Source organism: Pagrus pagrus, assembly GCF_965226575.1.
Source record: "Pagrus pagrus genome assembly, chromosome: 4".
NCBI lineage: Eukaryota > Metazoa > Chordata > Actinopteri > Spariformes > Sparidae > Pagrus > Pagrus pagrus.
The window spans coordinates 17,076,895-17,100,489 of NC_140188.1; the positions used below are offsets into that span (position 1 = coordinate 17,076,895).

At 40.9% G+C, this 23,595-nt stretch overlaps 1 protein-coding gene across 1 annotated transcript; it reads right to left on the bottom strand.

Moving 5' to 3' along the window:
* Nucleotides 1-3,308: 3,308 nt before the first annotated feature.
* Nucleotides 3,309-23,120, bottom strand: trarg1a (trafficking regulator of GLUT4 (SLC2A4) 1a). The gene is made up of 3 exons (XM_084351815.1): nucleotides 22,127-23,120; nucleotides 5,877-6,003; nucleotides 3,309-5,321 (listed from the first exon to the last, which is right to left on the bottom strand). The coding sequence occupies exons 1-3, from the start codon at nucleotides 22,544-22,546 to the stop codon at nucleotides 5,311-5,313; spliced, it is 558 nt and encodes a 185-aa protein (XP_084207941.1). The 5' UTR covers nucleotides 22,547-23,120; the 3' UTR covers nucleotides 3,309-5,310.
* Nucleotides 23,121-23,595: the final 475 nt, after the last annotated feature.

Sequence of the window (23,595 nt, forward strand, 5' to 3'; positions counted from 1 at the left end):
AGATCAGCCATCACATGAAAAGGACCAACGATTGTGAGTGAGTAACATTGATCATCTTGTGACAGTACAATGTTCTGCTGGGAAATCTTGGGTCCTGATATTCATGTGGATGTAATGGTCCACAACAGAGTTCAAGTGGCATCCACATGAACGCCAGGACCCGAGGATTACCAGCAGAGCATCGCATTGTAACAAGATCATCAATGTTATTCGCTTCTCTCAATGTTGTGGCTGATCGGTGTATGAAATCAGCTGCCAAGTGAGTGTTTAGATCTCACTTGTGTTTCTTTGGTCACTTACACAAGAGGCTCCATCAGTTCTACTAACTGGCAGACTGTTGATGGGATCCTTTAATGGCAGTCATGACATGGTACTCGGGTTTAAGACGTGTTCGTGGCAACAAAACCAGATGTTTTTTATGAGCCCGTCTGTAGCAACCAAAACGGGTATTTTAAGTGAAAACATGATCTTTTCCAAGCCTTAAACCTAACCCGAGCATGAGCATAGGGTTGCCACAAGATAAAATTGAAGATCGAACCTAAAGAAATGTAAAGTTGCAACATATCCTGGTTTGCAAAAACGTACATTGCCAAGATTTATTCTGACGAGGGGGGTTGGAAATAAGGATTTTTGATGAAAGTGGTGAAATCAAAAGCAGTGCTGTACTTGTAGGTCTCTATAGAAAATAAATGGAAACACTGCTTTGATAATGGGCTATTGAAGGAGTTAACCATTCTGCACTTAGTATAGTGTACCAGCCAGAGCCCATCAACCTCTGTTTCATTTCCGTCCACCTGGAACACAAAGCGACACGTGCATTTGAAGGTGGGAACTAAAGCGTTCATGAGATGGGAATGATTGCAGACTGGGTTTGACCCGTTAGATTAAAGTCTCGCTTTGTTGGCGGGGGTGTGGGACTGTGAAAGCAAGGCGGCCGTGTGAGAAACATCAATGTGTTTTTGTCTCACCGCGTCAGGCTGTTACTCGACTGGAATCCAAATATAATAAGTGCACTTCAAGGGACTGAAGGGGATAAATTTGGTTTCTTGTCCTCATTCCCTCTGTTTGATGCCTTCCTCACAAAAACAGCATAGAAAACCTAGCAGGCTGCAGTCTCTGTAAACTGTCTGTAAACTTATCTGGAAGTTTTTTTTTTTTTAAAGGAATCGCCTGTTCTCTATTTTTATTTGTTGTCTTTTCTTGAAATATCTCACTTCCTTTAGTAGGGAAACCCTGGGTTGAAGTCTAAATTTGGTGCGGACATGAGTACACGCTGTGCACTAGACTGCAGAGGTGCTGATGCGTTGAACTCTTGAATATTTCAGCCACTCAAACTGAGCGCCACCCAGGCAGAACTAAGCACCAGATCCTCTCACTTAGAGGGGTCGCGCTACAGTGACTCCTGACAAGCACAAAGTCTGTTTATTCACAGCAGCTGAAATGTAAGAAAAACGCCTGGTCCTCTGTTTCTGTGAAGAAATCAGATGGCTATTTTAAGCAGAGTTTGGTAATGCTGCTTTGTGATGCTTCACTCGTCTGATGGCCTCCTATCACTGTTCTCTGGAGGTGATTATTGATGAGTTAAAAGGCTCTCTGAGTCTGAAGTATTCTGGCTTTTTAAGCAAAACAGACAGCATTTCTTGGCAAATTGGCAGCCAGAAAAAGCACTGCAAAGAAGAAAGGATGCTGTTTTTTTGGGGGGGCTTTTTTTTATCTTAAAGGATTGTGGTGGTGTAAGTGTTGCATCAGACCACTACTCTGCAGTGTGTGTAGGTGGGGGGAGCTGGCTTTAAAAGTGCCAAAATCTGTCATGAATTCTTCATTTCCCCCCTGTTTTTTCCCCCTAGGCCATCTGTAACCCATAGTAGTGGCGGCCATGATGAATGGTGTTCTGTGTCTCAGGACCTGCTGTACGCAGATGGTTCAGATGTAATAAAAGCAACAGCTGTACAGTATAGTGTAATCCAATACAACAGCACTGCAGACTGCAGCCTTAACAGAGAGTAAAATCAATCTGTGATTCACTCATTACGCTTAAATAGTACACTCATAAATGTGGAGACATTTTACAGGTGTAGCTCTTATGCTGAGGGACGTGAAAGGCACTGGGCTTACTTACATTATTTTGATCTTTTTTTTTTTTGGCCCACCACCATTTTGCATGTGACATTCTCCATAAGTTGTTTACAAAACCTGTTGCCTGTTCAAGAAGTACTCTCACTATCACTTTTTACACGGAGGTCATTTTCCTCAGATGTCATGCACAGGTATAGGCAGCTCGAATGTTGGGTAATGTAATGCTGCTGTGTACCACGTTACAAGTCATATAAATGTAGGTAATCTGACAAATTGTTGTCATTTCACAGCATCCCAATTGATCAGTAGGTGAAAAGATAGTGGATGGTGAAAGTGTGGTGGCACATTTGGCCAAATTTCAAAGTAAAACAACATATTTGATAACTTCTTAGCTAACATTACCATTTGATTACATCCTGCGTGCTTCACCTCCAGGTTTAGACAAAGGTCTCCAAGATGTGTGTTGGTACTTGTGAATTAATTTAGGCCTCTCCTAATTGTACCTCATCAAAACCATATCATATTAAACAGTAACGTTAGCTAGATTGGTTTGAATGCTAACATTAGCTGTTTCCTATTGGAAGCTAATTGGTAAACAAACTAGTTTTACCTCGAAAGATGTCCCTCCGGGTTAATCCATTGTCCTTATAGTTACAAATCAATCTGGAAGCAGTGATATGATAACAGTTTGTCAGATTGCCTGTTTATATGACTTACACCCCAGAACACAGCGGTACGATATTTGAGCTTTACATTTTTGTGTGATGTCAGAAGGAAAATGGCCGCCAAATGAATATAGTTGGTCCAGACTGAAATATAGCAACAACTTTCAACAACTATACCAACGATTATAAGCTGACTTTCCTTGACATCTCTAGCACCATTTTAAGCTTCCAATGAAATATGACAGCTATCAATTGGATTACTATGATATTTGGCTCATTGTGGGTGTTGCATGTTAGTGTCCTTTCCAGGAACCCCAGGAAACCAAATCGATTTTTAAAGCGGATATTTAGGCCCCTTGTTTTGAAATGGGTGGAAGGCTTCAACAACGTGTCGAAGTTGTGGATTATACAAAAACTTCACCCGACTTTCCATCTGCGTGGGGGTGAGTAGATAATGGCTGAATTTTCACTTTTGGATGAACTTATCCTTTAAATCATTTCTGCCTGTTTGAGACTGTCAGCGCACAAACTAACAAACTCATAAACAGCAACATCAAAAGGCAAAACTTGGACCATGCATGGTAACATTTATTCCAGACATGCAAAATGTACACCACACAGATGACTGTGAAACTGGCACATACAGTATACTGGAAAAGGAAAACAGTAATATACAGGAATGAAATGAAGGTTTGAACTGTTTTACTGACAGAGCAGAGCTTACAGGCGAAACAGTTGGCTCTTAAACACCAGTTTCAGAAGATGGAACATTTGTTTTGTACTCTTTGGATTTTGCTGCTTTCAGATGTTTGGATAAAGAATGTGATTTTTTTTTTTTATGTATAACAATGAATCGGAAAGGAATTGATAAAAACCCCTTTTTGCACAGAACATTGTGCTATACAGTGTTAACATTTCACATGATTGCAGTGATGTTCAGTTTTAGGACTTGGAAGAATCACTTTAGCTGCATAGTTTGATAAATTTCATCCTTTATCAGTCGTAATTAGCTGGTGTTTCTCCTCTTGTATGAGCCCTTTAACAAACAACCACTGGAACGCAAAAAAAAAAAGGGAACTTAGTCCAAATGATTCCTGATTTGCACAAGACAAAAAAAAGCACCCAAAGAAAAGCTGTGGATTCAAACAACGCTACATGGTCTTAACAGTGACGTCACCTGTGCTTGTAGCCTGTAATGTGTCAATACAACAGTCCTGTGTCATCAATCTGTCGTGCTTGGATTTGAAAGAAAGATCGTTTAAATGCTATCTGTTGTTACTCAGTCAAACGCAAACTCACCGGCCTGTTCATTTACAAAAAAAATAAATGTGTGTGAGCCCGTTTGGCCCATAGCATGCGTACATATTGCATATATATTTTCCCATATAAATACATTTCATACCAGTACAAGGAGCGGACAAAAACATTCAGTGAAACAATGGCATCTAACAGTCCATGTATAACAATGTAAGAATGGGGAGCTATGGTGTAGAAAGGTAGTACAAGGTAATATTGAAAATGATATAAATGAAGGGAGATAGCCACTAAACCAGGACTTGTGAAAGGAAATCTAGGAATTTAAAGATGGTAGGAGGTTTGGCATGCGTTTCAGCCTCTGCCAGAGCACGGCAAAGAGATTTTGAAGACGATAAAGGCCACGCTCTACAGTGGCTGGGCTCACGTAATGTACACAAATCACTCCCGCATGTGCAAACCTGTTCGCCTCCCCGACTCCTCGATAAGAAAAGAGACAACTAATAACAGTCAAAAACGAAGGCAGAAGTTTGGTTATCTACATTCAGGCATGCAGTTGGTCTCGATTTTTTTTCGTTTAGTTTGAAAAAATAATAATAAATAACAAAAATTAAAAATGTGTTCCCTGCCCCCTTTTTCACAAACCCTTGAGTTTCCACTAGTAACGCTGACGGAGCAGCCATTGTGACAGTCTTAACAAACCCAGCACCACTTGGCATACAAACGTTTTTAGAAAATGTACATCTATATATATTTATATTCATATATCCATATTTCAAATATATTTGTAGCTGTATATGCTTTGAATGCAAGAGGTTCAGTAAGGAATATATGAGGATTATATGCAGCTGTTTGAAGTCCAAACCCAGAGGCTGTTCTTCTTTTTCCCAAAGGAGCCCCATCGCAGACGTCTGTTGTCCTCGCACGTAGATCCTCCTCTTCATTTTAAGAAGTCCATTATTCCAAAAGGAGACATTTATGAGTCCTCCTGACCACATACAGATCTGCATTTACTTTCTCCTCTGTTTTCACCTGAACAATTCTACATCAGGTTTTTTTTTTTGTCAAGCAAATGTTACTGGATTCTAATGCATGCATCTCTGAAGGATTTTTTCATTTGTTTACTCGCTGCAGTGCCTACTCTCACGAGTTACCTATTTTTTTTTTTTTGCATTCTGAGGGTGGTCACGACGTTATTACCATACAGCATAAACTTAAGAATCGTATTATTCGTTATTTATTTTGGAACAGGCTTTTTTCTTCCCCCCTTGTTTCATCCGTTCACGGGTCACGTTCCTCCCTCGGCTCCTTCGTGTCATTTGCTCGCTGCAAAAGAGAGAAGAGGAGAGAGAGCGTCAGGTCCGGCACGAAGACGGCTTCATTATTTTTGGCTGCTGAAGCTCAAAGTGTCGAAGGCTGTGAGCGGTAGCCGCCCTCGCTGCACAGTCAGCCTGCTACACTCGCTGCAGTGCTAAATCAATCTGCGCACACACACACACACACACACACACACACACACGGCTTGGAAATGTGCTGAGTTTGGACATAGAAAAACACACATCTCATGCTTGTGTGGTGGTGTCATATATCACCCTGTAATCGTAATGCAGTCTTTGTTGTTGAACACTTGTTGTTAAAGCCCTGTGTGTGTTTGTGAGTGGACACACGCACCGTACATCACTTTCAAACGTTTCTCCCCTTACTATACTGTAAACATAATTCATTTTAAGCACAGTACACTGGAGGCTTCACCAAATATTCAAATGTGAGTCATTACTACAAAAAGTAAAACAGGCTGTGGTTAGTCAACATGTATCGGAAAAACTATTATTTTACATCATTGTATTTTGAAATGTGTCCGGTCTGGCTTTGTTCCTGTACCTGAAACTGAGACGTAGACGACGATGACGACGACGCCCAGGACGATGGAGACGATGCTGAGCAGGCGAGCCAGTCGACCGAGCCTCCTGGCCCCGTCGATGTCCCCGACCTGGAGACTGTTTCTGGACTGGAGACACACAAATAGCACAGGGTGTCAGCAGGAGGAACATCTGAATGATAATATTAAAGGTGCACTATGCAACTTTTCTTTACAGGCCTAAATCAGATTGTAGATTTGATGTACTTTAAAGCCATATGTTTACATCTGTGTTTGTAAACATGGCTTGTATCTGAGTTATGGTGGGATGAAGTCTTACAGTTCAAGAATAAAGGACTAAAAAGTTACATAGTGCACCTTTAAGGAAAGCATCCGCTTACATAATTGTGAATCCAACCATGCTACAGTGGGGTAATGATTTTCAGTTGCAATGGGCAGTCAAAGCATACAAGACCCGGGGTAAATGCACTGCTGCACAGGAATACAGGTTAATAACGCTCACTGTGAATGTGGTACATAGTCTAATGACAGAAGTAGCGTTGTTTTGGCAGGAATCATATCTCTCTGACTCACTTATTACTCTCACCAATCAGACCAAATCAGACAACAGCTAGATTAAAGATAAGGAAGGTCATATTCTAGTTTAAGGGTTGATAGATCATAAAGAAGGTATTTTAATGGATGTATATATTGCATCAGGTCATGTAAGATCATTTATTGAACCATCTTAATATTTGGGGGACTTGACTCTAATAATTTGGTTAAGAGGAAACACCCACGATAATACCTCCACTTCACAGAACAGCTATTTACTCATTACTCCACACAGAATACTCCAGGTTAGACTTTTTCATTGCTTAATAAAGGATACCAGCACACTCAATGGTAGGTTATGCAAAGATTATATAAAGAAAGGGTTAGCGTTAACTTATTGCCTTCACCCCCTAGAAAAAAAAAAAGATATTTGTTTGAATTATAGTCAAAAATGAAAAACTGAGCAAGTCGGCACTGTATTCAAAACGATCCACAAATGTGTGGATGAAGGACTTGTGATGAAGACATTTCTCTATTATGGAGATTAGGAAAACTGGTGGAGAGAGAGGATTAAGAAAAAAACCAAGAAATAATTAAATGTGTTAGAAACTAGGAGATAGTCAACAATTATTTGAGGCCTACTGTAAGATCATATACAGCCACCCTAACTAAGCTGACCTGAGTCTGACAGTTTCATGGCCAAATGATACAAAACCTTCAAGTCTGAAATAACACCAGTGCTCCTCAGGTGCTTCAACCACAAGCAACCCAATCATGGAGCGAGACAATAATATCAATAATCCCCAAAGAGGGAGAGGATGATTTTAAATACAAACAAACAAATAACAAACTGCTCACATCAATAAAAGCCAAAAGGATTGAGCATGAGAAATTCAGAGAGACTCATATTGATGTCACTTCTAAAAACGTTCAGCACACACACAGACTGCAGGTTAAACACACTTGACTTGCCTCAAACACTTCCTTATAACATTTTTATAAATGCTGACTTGTCAATGTGGTTCCTGTGACAACAAGAGACGTCAAACCAAACTAAAGCAATAAAACTAAAAGTACTGCCACGGAGCATCACCGGGTTAGTGGTTCGATCCCTGGCTCCTCCTGTCCCAACCCCCTTTGGCCATGCACGGTAGCTCCGTTGCTTTCAGTGTGTGTGTGTGTGTGTGTGTGTGTGTGTGAAGGGGTGAAGTGTACGGTACAATACATTTACCATAATGAAAATGTTTAAAATTGGAATTGATTGCTCTTTTGTCATATTAAACCCGGGCAAAATTCCAGACAAACTCATGGCTCAGGATGAATATCTGCTTAAAATCCTTCAGCCTAAGTCTACAAAATGATCAGATTGTAAAATACTGAAAGAAATGGAGCACATATACGTACCTATATATGATGTAAACCATTAGATATGCCCATGATAAAAGTAAAAGTGCAAATAAGGCTCCCAAACAGAACCACCATACTCCTTTAGCTGCACCATTTCTATATTTTTTACCGTGAGTTGAGTCTGTCGACATTTATGACCAGAGTTGTTCAGATAATTTTCAAATGCAGCCAGTAACTGAATACAAATTAAGTTTTGTAATCACTTACCAACTGGATTACAAAGAAATGTAATCAAATCTGACTACTTCTGGATTATCTCAAAATCAAACATTGATACTGTACATTTAAAACATGTTCAACGTCATCTTTGACTTGGCATCTAAATACACATTTTTGCAAATGTAACCTGGGCTGATCGTAGTAATTTATTTTCTGTGAAGTGATCGTGTTAATCCAATTACACGTGGTCCATTACTACCCACTCCTGGTTATGACACTCATATTTCACATAGCCAGTGACTTTTAATAAAGACAACTCCCCGGTGAGCTTCAGTTTATCAATATAAGCCTCCGGCAACAAAGAAAACCTTCATATGTCCATGAATCATATCGACACTATCAGCACAGCATAAAATGAACACCACAAATTAAAGGGATACTGAGTTTGGTTCCCAGAGACCGCTCCCTCCACGGCGCATGTAGCAGCTCTCAGAGAGTTAAAATATTTATCAGGAGGTTTTCTGTAAATCGACAGCCGAGTTATTTTAAAGGGAGGTGACACACATACGGTACAGTATTGTTGACTCCTCTAAGGGAAAATACCAACAATAATTTATTCCCAGCCGTGAACTGTGAAATTGTCTATTTCAGATAGGCGTATTGGGGTTGATGGAAGAATGTGACTTGCAGAGCTAACTGGATGGAGTATGTCAGCGCAGCACTGTGAAGGGGTCGTAGATCAACTTAATGCTGTATGTATATTGCTTTATGTAAGCTGCAGATATGGAGACAGGAGGATTTATGTGTATGTGTGTGAGCCATGACGGATGGATCCTCAATCCTCGCGCAGTGCTTTTATATATGAGAGACCCAAAACAACAAATCTCAAACGGCTGATGTTACTATCGTCTTATTAACCTTGGTTTGCATTTATTAAGGCTGCTTAGAATTTGTGATACTGTTCAGCACACACACCGCTGTATACGGCACATACACAAGAGCAGAGAAGCCAACACACACACACGCAGTTTGATTCTTGACATCTCGTCATTGATTTTGTCGTAAAACAAAGGTTCGATTTATTAAATGCTGATTTTTCTTCTTTTCAAAAGATATTATTTAACAATTCATTTGCTTTTAAATATTTCAACTCTTTACTTCTTTTTTATATGTAACTTAATGGATTTCTACTTTACTGAAGAGTATGAAAGAGTGAACTTCCCAATGCAAAATTGTTGCGGATATTCAGCAGCTTTTTTCTTATTGTCATTAAAGACCAAACCCAACATTGAATTCTTTCTTCTTACAGGTAGTAGCTGTTTAACTTTTCCCTCTGGGTGCGCTGGGTGACATGTTCTTTCATTAAGATAAACACAGGCGCTGTCATTTATTTTGGCTCAAACCCATCAAGCTGCCATAAACACTCACCAAAGATGGATTCATCCGTGGCGGAAAATCATCCCCACCCATTAGATCCTACTACAGTGCTCGGCTGTTTCAGGAAATGTAAATCTTTACAGCACATTTCCTTCATTCAGGTGGAAGCACAACAGGGTGAGCTACCATGGATACTGCAGCCACACAAAGCATGTGGATAGTGTAAAGATAAAACATTAGACATAAGTAAACACAATTAAATGAAACACGTTAATAATACATGTGAATTAAAAATCATTAGGAAACTAAAATAGATTTAGGATTAAAATCAAGACTGGCAACCGACCAGTAAAAGTTAATAAGTCATGTGAATTAAAACCAGTGAAAAGTAAGAATAAAATAAGAATTGAGACGAATGAAAGACAGATTTATGGTTTTAAATAGACTGAAAGGGTGAATCAGGCAAAGAGAAGTGTGATCCCTAGTTTATTTTCACTCATTAAAGCAACATTATGTAACTTTTTTTTAACCTTAAAATAGCAGCTTCTAAATCATGTTGATGGTTCAGTGTCTTGTAATGGGGTGAGTAGTGTCTCTGTCTCAGCCACTCCACCCCCCCATCACTTGTTTCTGCACTATGTAACTTCAGTGAGAGGGTAGGATCACAGCGTTACATACATGTTTACTTCAACATACAAGTTTTCAACACATAACATTGTTGTGACATATTAAGTTTTATTTACCACAGTGGCGTTGCACTCAGAAACTGTGGAGGGTGCTAAATCACCAAAAATGCAAATTTCTTTCTATTTTTTAAAGGTGCTTTCTGATTATCAAACAGGTGTAGGTGTTTAATAAATACTGTGAAACCTTCAAACCGTCAGCACGTGATGTCACATGTATGAAGTTGTTGCCCTCAGCCACGCCCCCAAAACACCCTAAATAAAACTGTGAGCCTGAAAATGAGCATAAAATGGGACCTTTAGGACAAGAGGTGTGTGCATATGTAATGCGATGTAACAGACATGACAGCAAAGTAAATAAGGTCAAGTTAGAGATTGAAATCGGCAAAAATGAAGCGGGCAGAGCGTCACAAAGTCTACAATTAGTTAACTGAGTGAAGCATTTGTGGTATAAAACCCCGTAACAATATAATATTAAGAATGCATAACCTGTTCTGTGTCCGAACACAAACACACTAGGTCAGAGTGTGCTAATGACCACACAGAGTTGAGTTTCTTTCCGCAGTAAACAAGAGTCACAGGTCGTACCGAGGAGAGAAACAACAACAACATCGGACACTGGAGAGTTGGAAAAACACTGCCTACTCTGCTGAATTTCACTTCCTGCTGTCTCGCTCTGGTTGTGTGACTCGATGTATCCATCACGCAGAGTCAAAACATCGCAGTCTGGAGGTGGTGTGATGGTGTTGATTATGTCTCACTGCGCCCTCTTTATAATGAATATTTGAATGTCTGACCGGCCCTTTGTACCAGCAGTGTCACCCTCTATCAGGTTTTTTTTAATAGGATAATACACAACGCTCTCAGGAGGTCAAACTATCCAGGAAAGACATTCTCCGCTCACTAGATTTTTAATCTCGAGCTACTTGGACTCTGCACACAATACCAGCTGGTGTGTGTCAGCCTGGGTCAGGAACCCAGTGGGGGGGGGGCTTTAACTACCTTTTGGGTCCACGCCCTGATCAACTGGGTCTGTTCAGAGGTCAGACTCCGGGAGAAAACAGTGTTAGAAAAGTGCCACTCATACTCTGTGTTAAACCAAGGGCAAAGAGAGAAGGGGAAGGGAGAGCACGTTACAAAGCTCATGAAATAAGGCCACGTGCATCCCCAACTTATTAAAGGATAGAATATTTATCCCACCAACAAATCTGTCTCGAGATTTGTGGATATCGATAAAAAGAAAAGAAACAACTCATTGTGTATTTCATGAATGTCAGTACACCTCAGGATTCTGGAAAACACCCAAACCAAATATTCAGTTACGCCTGAAGCCAAGGATGTAACGCAATACTATGGAAACAAAAAACAGAAGGCTCAGCGGATTGTCAACTTCACATCCACAAAGCCAAGTGTGTGTGGTTTCGCCCATCGTTTCAACCTGTCGTGATCGAATTTAAGTGTTTTGAGTGTCCAAATCACAAACAATAAGAAATGATCTCACAGTTATTAGGCTGCAAGAAGTTTGACCTATTGCCCACAATTACTGTGAGGCTACTATATTACATTTAACAACTTCATCTAGATATTTTTAAGAGCATCAAGCATCAGTTATCTTTGTCCACTAGACAGAGCTGTTTCCATGATCTTTTGCCGTCTTGTTGCATCATAACCTGGTCCCACACTCAAGCCTTTTGTGTTTTAAAGCCTCATTAGCTAACTTTTCCCCACACACCACACACAAGGGATTCGGAGCAATTGCATCCCTCGTTGCCTTGAAACCAAATTTTATGAAGCTGTCGTCATGTTTTTGGTTGGATTTCGCTTTTTTTGTGCTTAGTGTCTCCATAATCCTCACTGTCTGCGGACCTTTTTTCTACAGTCCCAGCAAAAAACCCACACGTGACAACCAGTAGAGTGTATTCATTGTCATATTTAAACATTTAACTTGTGATATGTAAAAAAAAAAGGTTGGCATTTTCACGAAAATAAATAATAATAATTGTAAACACAATGCAGTACATATACAGTATGGCAATTACAACTGCCCACTAATGTCCTAGTGGGTTTTTCACAGACCGGTGCTGAAGGACCCAACACCCGGTGGTTGGGAACCCCTGTCTTAGAGAATGTCTGACCCATTCCAGCTGTGGCAGGGTTGTTCGGACTACAAGAATCTATTAGAGGTGACTGGGTAGCTTCTTCAGAGTAACAGCATTTGGTCAATCTGCTTTTTTCGAATACAGTGGTGGAGAAGTGGGACTCTATACCTACAAACATTAGAGACTCTGGAAGTTAGCAGTGTGTGAAACCAGCCTCGAGTTTTGGCTGTAATAAGCACAAAAGTGTCATTTCCCATGATTGTCTTGCTTATATTTTCTATCTTACTGATTCAACTTAAACTTACACTGATGGACTTTTTTGTGTTGTGATGTTTAATGCAGTGAATTTGCTGTTCTGTTCTAAAAATCCTGCCTGTTTTGATATTACATCATTACGATGTCGTGTTTTATGTTTTTGACTTAGCGTCACATGTTGTAGAGAGAGAGAAAGAAAAAGCAGTGAGGCCGTGTGCTCGCTCTTGTGCCTGATGAAAACTTCAGGAGCTGTCCGTGGTGCTGAATGTGTCTTTTTAAACTGGAGGCTGTGTGTGCAGCACAGCAGGAAATGGACTTCTCGTTCCTCTCATCTATATTAAATTACACAGCTTTATTTTTGTAGGGTGTGTTTCTCCATATAGAGTAGTATTAGATGGAATAATCACTCCACATATCCCGAAATGAATGTATCAAGGACAAAATATGGCCTATTAAAGCCACTTCAGCTGCACAAAGACATCATTATCCAATGATTTACCTCTTACATGAACCCTCAATGAATGTGTCTAATTGAATCACTGAGGGAAGAATCATAGCAAAGGTGGCATGAGGAGAGAGTTGTAATTAGAGCAAATGTGACATGGAGTGCAGGCAAGGTGAGACATTATTTCAGTGGAAAAGTATGCATGAGTTTTGCTAATTCATCGTGATACAAGCACATCTTTTCAGTCTCAACTCAGGTAATTTGGTATTGCTCCTTAAACAGATGGAAGGGACTCCCTGAGCAAATACCTCAGAGATATTTTTTTTTTAAAAATCCTAAACAATGCATTTTAAACTACAATATGTTGCTTGTCTTCTTGTCTCAATCATGCAGTCAATACTGAGGGTGCAGAGCTGGGGTTGCCTCAGTATTAGATAAGATTACACGGCAGAGAGAGAGAGAGAGAGAGAGAGAGAGAGATCTCTACAAGTGACTTCATCCTCCCACTCCCATGAGCCTCTCTGTCTCCAGGCTGTCTCTGGTGGAGTCAGATCCCACAGTGCAGTCAGTGCAGGTGGGTGGGGACGGTGCAAACCTGGGGTGATGCACTGGAGGGAACGACTTTTTTTAAATTAGCATTGAGTACACTTACTTTCCAGTCTGATTCAGTAGATTTAATTTATATTAAGTGTAACCTTCGCCTTCATGTGTGTATCCTGATTTTTCTTTTGGGAACATGAACACTTTGGATATTTATATTTTCCCTTCAACTTATCATTATTAAACATTCATTGCAGGATAATGACAATAGTGACATTTAGATTGGTTCCCTATAAACCTGATTTACAGTATGCAGTGCCAACAGGCATATATAATCTCCTGGGAAAGATGACTGACTGGCACCATTACTTTCTACTTTCACGTCTCCATTAAAGACTAAATAGATGAAAGGGCCCACCCTTTGTCATGTGTTGCTGGTAGTTGCGACTCTTAGGAAAACTGAAACGATCCAGTTGTCATTCACATTACTTCAAAAGCATGAAAACGCTACAAGACAGTTAAAAGACATTTAAATAAGAAAACACAAGTTAATTGGAGGGGCAATTTAATATAATCCTGATTAAAATTTTGAAAATTAAAGTAGGCTTTGGTACAATTTCAATGTGACTTACACCACAAAGGCTTAATCAATGCACATGTCACTTTGGGCTCCTGACACTAAAATAAGAGATTTTCTTCTCTCGCTCACACACACTTCAGCTTCTCACTTCCAGGACCTGCAATGAAGCTATGGTCCAAACACAGTCCCAGTGGAGCCTGTATTGATCCGGACTCACATCACAGAGAAAAGCAGCATCAGCACCTTCAATCAATGGAGGCCTCTTTCAGAAAACACTGCCTATTCAGCCGACTAAGAGAGAAAACGTTAATGAAAAGGATTTGAAAAAGTTATAATATTCTACATCCAACACAAAAACGGGAAAAAGGATTGAGAGAAATTCAATGTCAGCATTCTTGTTTAATATACCCAGCCTTTTTTTTTATGTTAGCCTCAGGGGCAGCAAGAGATTTAGTGTGTGTGTGTGTGTGTTTGTGTGTGTGTGTATGTGTGTGTGTGTGTGGTTAGTGGGAGGCCCCTCTCCTGGCTGATGAATGTCTATATTGATTCACAGCAAGAGTAAGCCTGGTCATATTTGTTTTCTGAATGGGAAATTCTACCCTCAAAGTGTCTTGTCCAGTGTTCATTGTGCCACCAGTACACACACACACACACACACACACACACACACACACACACACACACACACACACACACATTACTCTCTCTCTTTGTGGTTCATGTGTTCAGCAGAGGAAGGTGGAGGCTAGTAAGTCAGTAAGTGCTCCCTTTCTCTCTTGTCATTAATAATGGAGGACCAGCAGCAGCCTTGTGGAGAGGGACACTGTACAACCAGGAGCCAGTGTATAGTTATGTCTGTCACAGTGGCCATTTTGATCCAATTAAAATTGTTTGTTTGCATTCACATCCCTTATTTCCTGTAAAACGTTCAGTTTTTGGGTTCATTTTCAACATATTTACCATTTTATGCCTCGCCATTGTAGCCTGGAACATAGACAGCTTAATTTAAAACAGTTTTCAAAATTAAATGTTGAAATGATCTATAATTAAGTACTTGTAGTCATTTCTAAGCCCATAAAGAGAGAAAACAATGCTGCTTGGTTGGTCTCCGAGTCTGTTGGTTTTAACCACTTTGGTCTGGATGGGTGTGAGGAGCATCACGGCCCCTAGGGGCCGCTAACAAGGCTTTTAGACTCAGTCTTGTTACGCTAGAATCGCCATTAAAATTTCAGACCACTCAATGTAGTCAGATGATCAAATCTGTCAGACCCATGAAGGCAAAGCCCTCATTCTCAAAGCTATAAAATGCATTCTAGCAGCTGCTGGAAGCTCATAAATTTTAATTGTATTTATATCTTTGTTGGCTGTTGAACTGGAAACACAAAGTTCAAATATGCTAACTCGGTGTTAGCGCTACAAAAACCCAAAGTCATAATGGCATATGCCATGCCTTATTCCATATAGCACATCTGTAATGTGAGTTTCACAATTTAGTCCGTGGCACAGCTATCAAGATGAACAGAGCATGGTGCTCTTGGTAGTATGATGTGTTGGTCAAAAGAAAATTAGATAATAAAGTGATGCGCAGACAAAGAGAGTCCAGTTAGAAGTCCCTCTAGTAGCAGAACAGGAGGATCCTGCTGTCCGCTTGTTTCCTGAGAAGACAGGACCGCCTCTTTTAGGAGTTCTCTGTTCTGATTGGATTAAGTGGGCAGGGATACCAGAAAAGTTATTTTCCTTTTTACTACATGAGTGGGGGGCAGAAGAAGAATGGATTACTGACCAAACACTCGACGGCAATTACTTTGGAATATAGAGCTATATAACACTTATTTTAATAAAAAATACATCACTTACAACCTTTAACCTGACACACCAGACTGTCTGTCTTTGTTTCACATAGAGATCTGGAAAGTTGCCACTAGAAACTGTGTGGAAATGGCACTTATAAATAACAGTAATAATAAAGCTATTAAAAAGAAAATGTCAAGAACACGTAGCAACGCGTAAATACTTTTTATTGTGCTGCTATTACATTTCCATTCAATGTAAATATCAAAGCTCCTCCTTATAGGAACCGTACAGTATACAGCACCCCTCCCCCATGCCTCAAAAAGCTGAGGTGGTGCTCTAATGCAATCACTTGAATCCACAACATGACAGCACACACTTTTTCTATATTCTATTTCATCAGCTGCAGAACGATAATATCATCACTTGCGCCGGTTAAACTATGCGAATAACAAATAAATCTGTTTTCAACTGCGATACGAGCGGCAGTCCCTGGTTTTATGTTTTCTCCTACAGTGTGAGCAGCAGTCTCTGGCTTTCTCTCTGATAGGCTTCATTTTATCGGCAACAACAGTATGAAGTGCTCTCCCACTATGACTGCGGTATTAGATTGCTAATAAGAAGTCATTTACCTATGCACACTCACATACACACACACAGTCATCCATCCAGTGCAGCACTGCGAGTCCATATTTCACAGGCAAATCTGCCGAGCGTGCAATAATGCTCCTGCAGTTTGGGCCTCCCCATTACTGGGATAGGCTGGTCGGGGCAGTAAAAACCCCTGCCTCTCCAATCCCCATAATTGACTGCACATCTTTCGCGTTTGCCAGCCACAAGCCTTCCCCAGCAGAGCATCTGTCAGAGATCTGTGGCGGCGGCCAGCTGGAAGTTGGCTTTTAGGTGGTCCTGCTGCTGGAAGTGGTGGTGGATGATGATGGATGTAACTTTTTGGCAGTCCCGTTGTTAGCAAGGCACCATCTGCCAGAATAGAAAGATGCTGACTCTTACAAGGCTAAATGAGGCCTCAACAGATTGTACTTAATTATTGTTCATTTTAGTTGTTTATGGGATTAAAACAAGGAAAGCTGCCTTGTTGTTTGATGTTTCATGCCTGTCGCCACCACAATAACATGGACTATGTGACAGCGTAAATTGTTTAGGGCCTTTTGATGGGAGGAGCAGACAACTCAGAGGATTTGGTTAAAAGTACCATATTGTAGAAAGTGAGTTTTCCTGTCGTTTTTTGATTATAAAGCATGTCAAGGTGCGATATATACAGTATATGCAGTAAAAGTATCAAATGCACACAGCATGTGTTCAGTAACTGTGCCTTTAAACAAGCTGCCAGGACGTCTGTAAGGTTGTGATGTCACAACTTTACAGTCACCGCCCTCAGATCGACCAGGCAGAGCTGATGCAGGGGGCTTAAAGAGACAGACGGAGTTAGAGGAATAGAGGTGCTGCAGCAATTGACAGTATGAGAAAAATAATGTGTGGTTTGAGCATTAAAGCTTGTAAACTTTTTGTAGTAGACACCGGACAAAAGTGTGAACCTGAAAATGAGCATGATATGGGAGCTTTAAGGTTACTGTCAGGATTCTGGGGTTAGCTTGTAGTCTGTGTCCTGTTCACTCTTGTCACGTGTCACATGTTTTATTTAACTTCCTGCCTTTGTCTTTTTTCCAGCCCGTTTTCTGTCACTTGTTTTTTACACTAGTTAATCAGTCCCTTCTGTATTTAGTCGGTTTGCTGTCCCTCTTTCAGTTGTCAGGTCATTTGTGTCATTTGTTCCTCGTGCCATAACAGTTTCTTACTCTTTGTTTGGCTTTTGAATTTTAACAGTACCAGCTGCATACATAGCTGACCTATTGGCACCTCATATAGTTCAGGCAGACATGGAGCAATACTATCATTCATTTAGAGTTGTATTTGTGTGCTGTCAAATGTAAGCTCTGTTTTGGTCTCGACCATCTCCTCAAGTAAATATCTGGCTCACCAGCTGCTAATGCTCCACTGCCCTGTCTGGCCAGTCGATTACTTTGTCTGTCTGCTGTTTGGTGCTGGGCCTTTTAGTGTAGAGTAGATTTACTGGAGCTTTTCTGCTCAAATGAGTTGCCTGCTGCTGCTCAAAGGAGGGTTGATGTGAGTGTGCAGCAGTTGTTGGCTGAAAAAACTAAAATGATCCAAAATAAAATTAAAAAACAAAAAAAAAAGCTCAGACTTGGCTAATGATTCTCTTTTTTTCTATGTATAATTTCCTGTAGTCTGGGCTGTTTCCTCTGACTCATTAATACGATTTTAACATCAGTTGAGCGGTTTGTTTTTTTCTCTTCAACTTTCCAGCGGTATCCATTTCACATGGGCGAGGGGGAATATTAGCACTTAGCAGCGAGCTGGCACTCTCGGGCTGCGTATCTTGTGGTATCAACCGCATTACTTTTGATTCATTTGCTCACAGCGCGTGTTGTAAAAACCTCTGTTTTCCTGCTCTGACTCGCTTGCACTTATCTGACATCACTGTGGTATCTGATTCAATTCCTTCCTAATCCAGTGATAGGAACTACTTTATAGCCATTTGCTGTCTCCCTCACACCCATCTGCCCTTGTAGCCAATGATGTTCATTGCGAGGCTCGTATCCCCTTTCCATACATCCAGGAAAGAGGGAGGATGTTGATCGCTGCCACAGAGTTGGCTAACTGCTGCAATCTGCCCTCTGCAGAGAAACTAAATTGACTCTTCTCGCCTTCTATTGAGTTAGTGGCCGGCTCCAGTTTCTCCCTCCTTCACTTTTGTTTCTTATGTCCTCTGTCAAAGCCTCTCTCTCTCTCACACACACTCTCACACACACACATACACACTGTGTGCCATTAGCAGGCGGCTGACTTGTGAATGTCAGTGGGTTCATGATGATGGCTTGGGGAAGTACAGGCTGTCTCGTGGATACTGCCTGATATTCCCTTTGGTGTGTAGTGCCCACAGGAGTGATATTACAGAACTAATGGGTTTGCTGCATTGCCTCTGCCTTGTTTCTCTGTAGATCTGAGTGTTGGCTGCCGTACAGTGTCAGAAGTAAAGTGCGCTGAAAAACACAAATGGCCGTGCCAATAGAGACGATGCTGCCATCAGCCCACAGGAGTTAAAATCCGTACACAAGAGAGTTACTACTGATGCCACTAAACGACTCCTGGTAGGATACTGCCGGGCACTTAGACCAAAGGTCAGTCAGAAGCCGGATTTATCTGTGCTAACAATGAATTGCCTTCTCTGCCTCTATTTGCACTTTGCTTGGTTTTGTTTTGGTTGTTTCAGATCTGAATGAGCCAAATGAGTAAAGTGATTTATCACCTGAATGTGCCGCTCAAAGCTTTTATTGTGTTTGGAGGTATTAAAGAAAGTAGGAGAGAATGGTTTGGGATGCGAAAGTTAATTGATAAAACTTGACAAACGATAGTTTGCAGTTTCCGACTCTTGTGCAAGCTTTGCTTTCTTGTTCAATTTTTTTTATGCTCTCCAATTAAAAACAAATGAACCAGATATTTCACGATGACAGCATTCAAGATTGGAGAAACTCCCAACAGATGTAACACTGCCTCTGGCTCGATAACGGTGGGCCAGCCTGAATTGGTTCCAATATTTTGTCTCAGCTCCAAGGATGTAAACAAACCTTCACTGAGTCATATTTCATTCATCACTCCTGTAGTCTACAGGCCTTAAACCCCGTCACTTTGTGTGTGTTAATGGTTCAGTTTTCTCATTTCAGACTTGAATACGAGTGCTGAAAAGGGTACAGTATACTGCAGCAACCAAACTGAGCCCTCCATTGCTGTTCCATTCACTAAAGATTAAGGCAGTTACACATTAAAAGGTGCAGAATTTGGGGACCATCCAGCCTTAGAGAAAATCCTGCTGTATCACGTCATGTTAACGCACATTTGCTTTACATAAGATTTTTTCAGAATACTGCATGTGTACAGTATGTTATATAACAAAGACAAATATCTTATTGATTAGCAGGCCCGACAGTCTGTAATCACCTAAATGAAATAAATATTGAGCCATTTGCATTTGCAGGTCTTTAAACCCATAAATCCATGTTTTTTGTTTTTTCCCACATCATCCTTGATGGAGGTGTGTCAGATCGGAGGCAGGACACAGCAGAGTACAGTGCTGTTGTATCTGGCTCTTGCAGCTTGTGTAGGAGCTTCTTCTCGCAGGATGTTTTACTGTAGCAACGTGTAATTTGAAGACAAAATATGGAGCTTTTAAGCCACTTTTCCTTCATGTCATTTCAGCTTTGGTGCAACATCAAAATCGACTAGTTGGCAGCTCTATTATTTATAGTTTATTAAAATTAAAATATCATTTATGTATTCACCTGTGCTATAAAGTATTGTCACACTCAAAAGTGACACCAGTCTCTGCTCATCAGGTTACACTTGACCTCCACGCCACATCTTCATCTATATCTAAGATAAATCTTGCAATATCTTGATTTGTTGTCTCTACATTTCGCTCTGGCTGATGGATATAGAGAGTAACAATCTCTCACAGCCTTCAATAAAATCCACCATTTTACTGCAGACCTGTCGCCACTTCAGAAGGTGACAACATCAAAGTGTGAGCTTTCAATTTTAGCGCAGCGCACCCTCGACATAAATCTACGGACTCGTGTGCTGCAGTATGAATGTGGACCATGTGGGGAGTACACTGAGGATCGTGTCTCCAGAAAACAATCACTGAATGAAGAGTAGCAGCTTATCCAGCATCCGTGGCTTCAGTGTCTCAGCTGCATCTTGTATCAGCGTTTCCTGCATCCTGAAACTTTCAGGGAGAGGATTAATCAAGTGTCAGCGCCTCTGAACCAGAACAACCTGCAGCTGAGTGGCAGCAGCAGCAGGACGGAGATCGTTTAAAGCCTCAGCACCGTTAGAGCTGATGGTGCACTGAGCTCGAGGTGTGTGTGTGTGTGTGTGTGTGTTTCCCTGATATTCATGAGTTTATCTGGGACCACAGAGCCAACTGCACTGTACTTGCTGCAGTTAAAGAGGTGAACGGTTTTCTTTCAATGAAATATGGAAATACGCAACATTTGAAGGATTTGGAAATGATTCATATAAAAGTCACTCATATTAATCTGTTTTATTTGACTGTAAATCGATTGCTCTTGGATTGTGAACTGTTGGCCTGACAAATTAAGTCATTTTAAGATGTCCCCCTGGGCTCTGTTCACATATGACGGGCAGTTTTTCATATTTATTTATTATTTTAGTTAAAAATGATTGATATATATAAAAAAAAACACAAATAGCTGTATGACCTTCTGCTCACTGAGCTATGAGCGATATCCACTTCCTCTGAAACACTGAAATCATACAGTGGCATGTAGAGCTCGACTGACACTTGATTTTTAGGGCTGATGCTGATCAGGAGAAATAGTTAGATATCAATATATCAGCTGAGAAACTTCAAGCAATGATCCTTCAAACGTGGATATTTTTTTCAGCCTTATAATCTCTTAAAAAAATGACTCTTCATATCGTCTTATATCGAGCAACATATACTGTCTGTCCATAACAAGATATCTGTGTTATATCAATATATGTTGTATCAATATATCGGCAATGTTGGCAGAAAATAACGGCAAACCGATATATCGGTCGGGCTCTAGTGGCATGAAGATAATAAAATCATAACAATTACTGGAGACTTTGGCTGTTTTGGGGGCGGCTTGTCTTATTTGTCAAGCCAGTTATATAATTTGTCATCTCTGAACCAGATTATCTTCAAGTCAAACATACTTTTCCAATTTTGACACGCTGCTCAACAAAGATATTACACATGAATGCTCCTGTTTACTAAATGTATGAAGTTTGAAATTACAGACTTGCATGAATGTTAAATAAACACAGCTTTGGCTCTTTAACTGACTGCTCCTCCTTTCTTAAAAAAGGTGCACTACGTAGTTTTTGGGGAGGACATTTTAGTAGAAAGAGCTTCTTTGACTGATTTATTATGCCTTAACAAACTAAATAAACAAACTCTCTTTGTTTCCATGACTGAATAAACAAACTGATGTTAAAGGACAACACAATTTCATACCGTTTTACTTTGTTTATATGTGGCGGACCCGATTTTCCTCTGAGAACAGCTTGTTTATTCACTTATGAAAGAAATAAATATTTCTGGGTTTGTATTATTACCTCATTAATATTGTGAATATTAAAAATCTGAGTTTGAATTATTTCTCCCAAACTATAGTGCCCCTTTAATGTCAGCTTTAGACACGGTCATCCATCACATTAACAATCATTCACCCACTCATCCATCCATACTGCCCAGAAAACACTGCTGAAGCAATTTTGATAAAGTGACACTCACCATGATGGAGTACACCAGTGCGACAATGCTGACGGGCCAGACGGGGCAGAAGCAGGACAAGATGACGAGGATGAGGTAATCCTTGGGCTTCGGGGTCTCCTGGACGGCAGCGTTCCCGGTGGAGGAGCGGCTCAGACTAACCTTGGAGGGGGAGAGGGGGGCGGCGGCGGCCAGCTGCCCGGCGGAGCCCGACCTCACGGCGACGCTGTGGCCGTTCTGGTCGGCCTCCGGGCCCTTGTCGCTGTCCATGTTGACGGTGAAGGAGGAGGACAAGGAGGTGGTCATCTTCACCCCGTTGCCTCCAGGCTCGGCGGTCAGCGCCAGGAGCTTCTCCGTCTCCTGGGCGTCTGCGGGCGGAGCGCCTCCTCCACCCTCACCCAAGTTGGACTTGAGGAAGTCGGTGTCCGTGTTGATGGCCATGCTCGAGTCTCGGTCGTGTCAAACTAGATCAGAAAAAAAGTGTAACTCGTAAAAACTGCTTTTTTAAAATGGTTTAAGGACGCACCGACATCCCATAATAAGTTTTCACAACTTAATCGTTGAAGGTGTGGCGGGTGGAGGGAAATTCAGATGATCTGAGAGGTGATGCAGAAAGATCACCCCCTCTAAAAGAAAAGATTAAAACCAGAGAGGAGATGGAGGATTCCTGTAGATATCATTCCTGCTCCTCGATCACCTTCCTTCACATCGGCTCATGTCCGCAGGGGGCTCGGATCAGACAACCTCCCCTCCTCTCTCAGACATCCGAGGAGGAACAGACCACTCAGAGGAGCTCCTGTCGCCGCCTTCATCCAGTCCCAACACTTCTCCTCTGAGTCCGTCTGTTCACTGACAAAGTGGCCTGACACGCCTCAGTGTGCTTGTTTAAACGGCAGCAGGTCGGAGGTGAAGCGTCTCTGTCAGGGCAGACCACACATGAGCCACTTTCTCCTGCTCTCCTCCGCTCTGTCTGTCCTCCAGCCGCAGCAGCGCCGCTCCGCTCAACTTGGGACAACTCAAGTTACCCGGCAACGAGCAGGGCACTTCCGGTCAGGAAACACAAAATAAAAGCGCTACGACACGTTCTAATTAAAAAATATTACTTAGATTAAAATATGATTATTTCCTGTTTTAAAACACTTTTGAGAATCATTTAAGGGCTCAAATACATGTTTACTTACTTACTATTTTAAATGCAACTACATTCAACACTGTCCTGTCTATGATGTATGTTTTCTATAACTATAAAAGAACAATGCATGCTGGGAAGTCTGCCAAAATGCTGTTAATTTTAAATATTTGACTTATTCGTATGAGTTGATTGAACTCTGTGCATTACATTCACCCAACTCATCATTTCAAGTCAAGAGACTTCAAGTTAAAAGTTTGAAAATAAAAACTATAACCTTTAAGTTTAATTAACTTGAAACAAATAAACTTGTATATTTAAGTAAAGTTAATTATAAAAGATAAGTTGATTCCACTAAATT

Coding starts and splice junctions, on each gene's coding strand:
- trarg1a (XM_084351815.1), bottom strand. CDS start 22,546: ATGGCCATCAACACGGACACCGACTTCCTCAAGTCCAACTTGGGTGAG. Junction 6,004..22,126: donor CACTGGTGTACTCCATCATG/GTGAGTGTCACT, acceptor GTGTGTCTCCAG/TCCAGAAACAGTCTCCAGGT.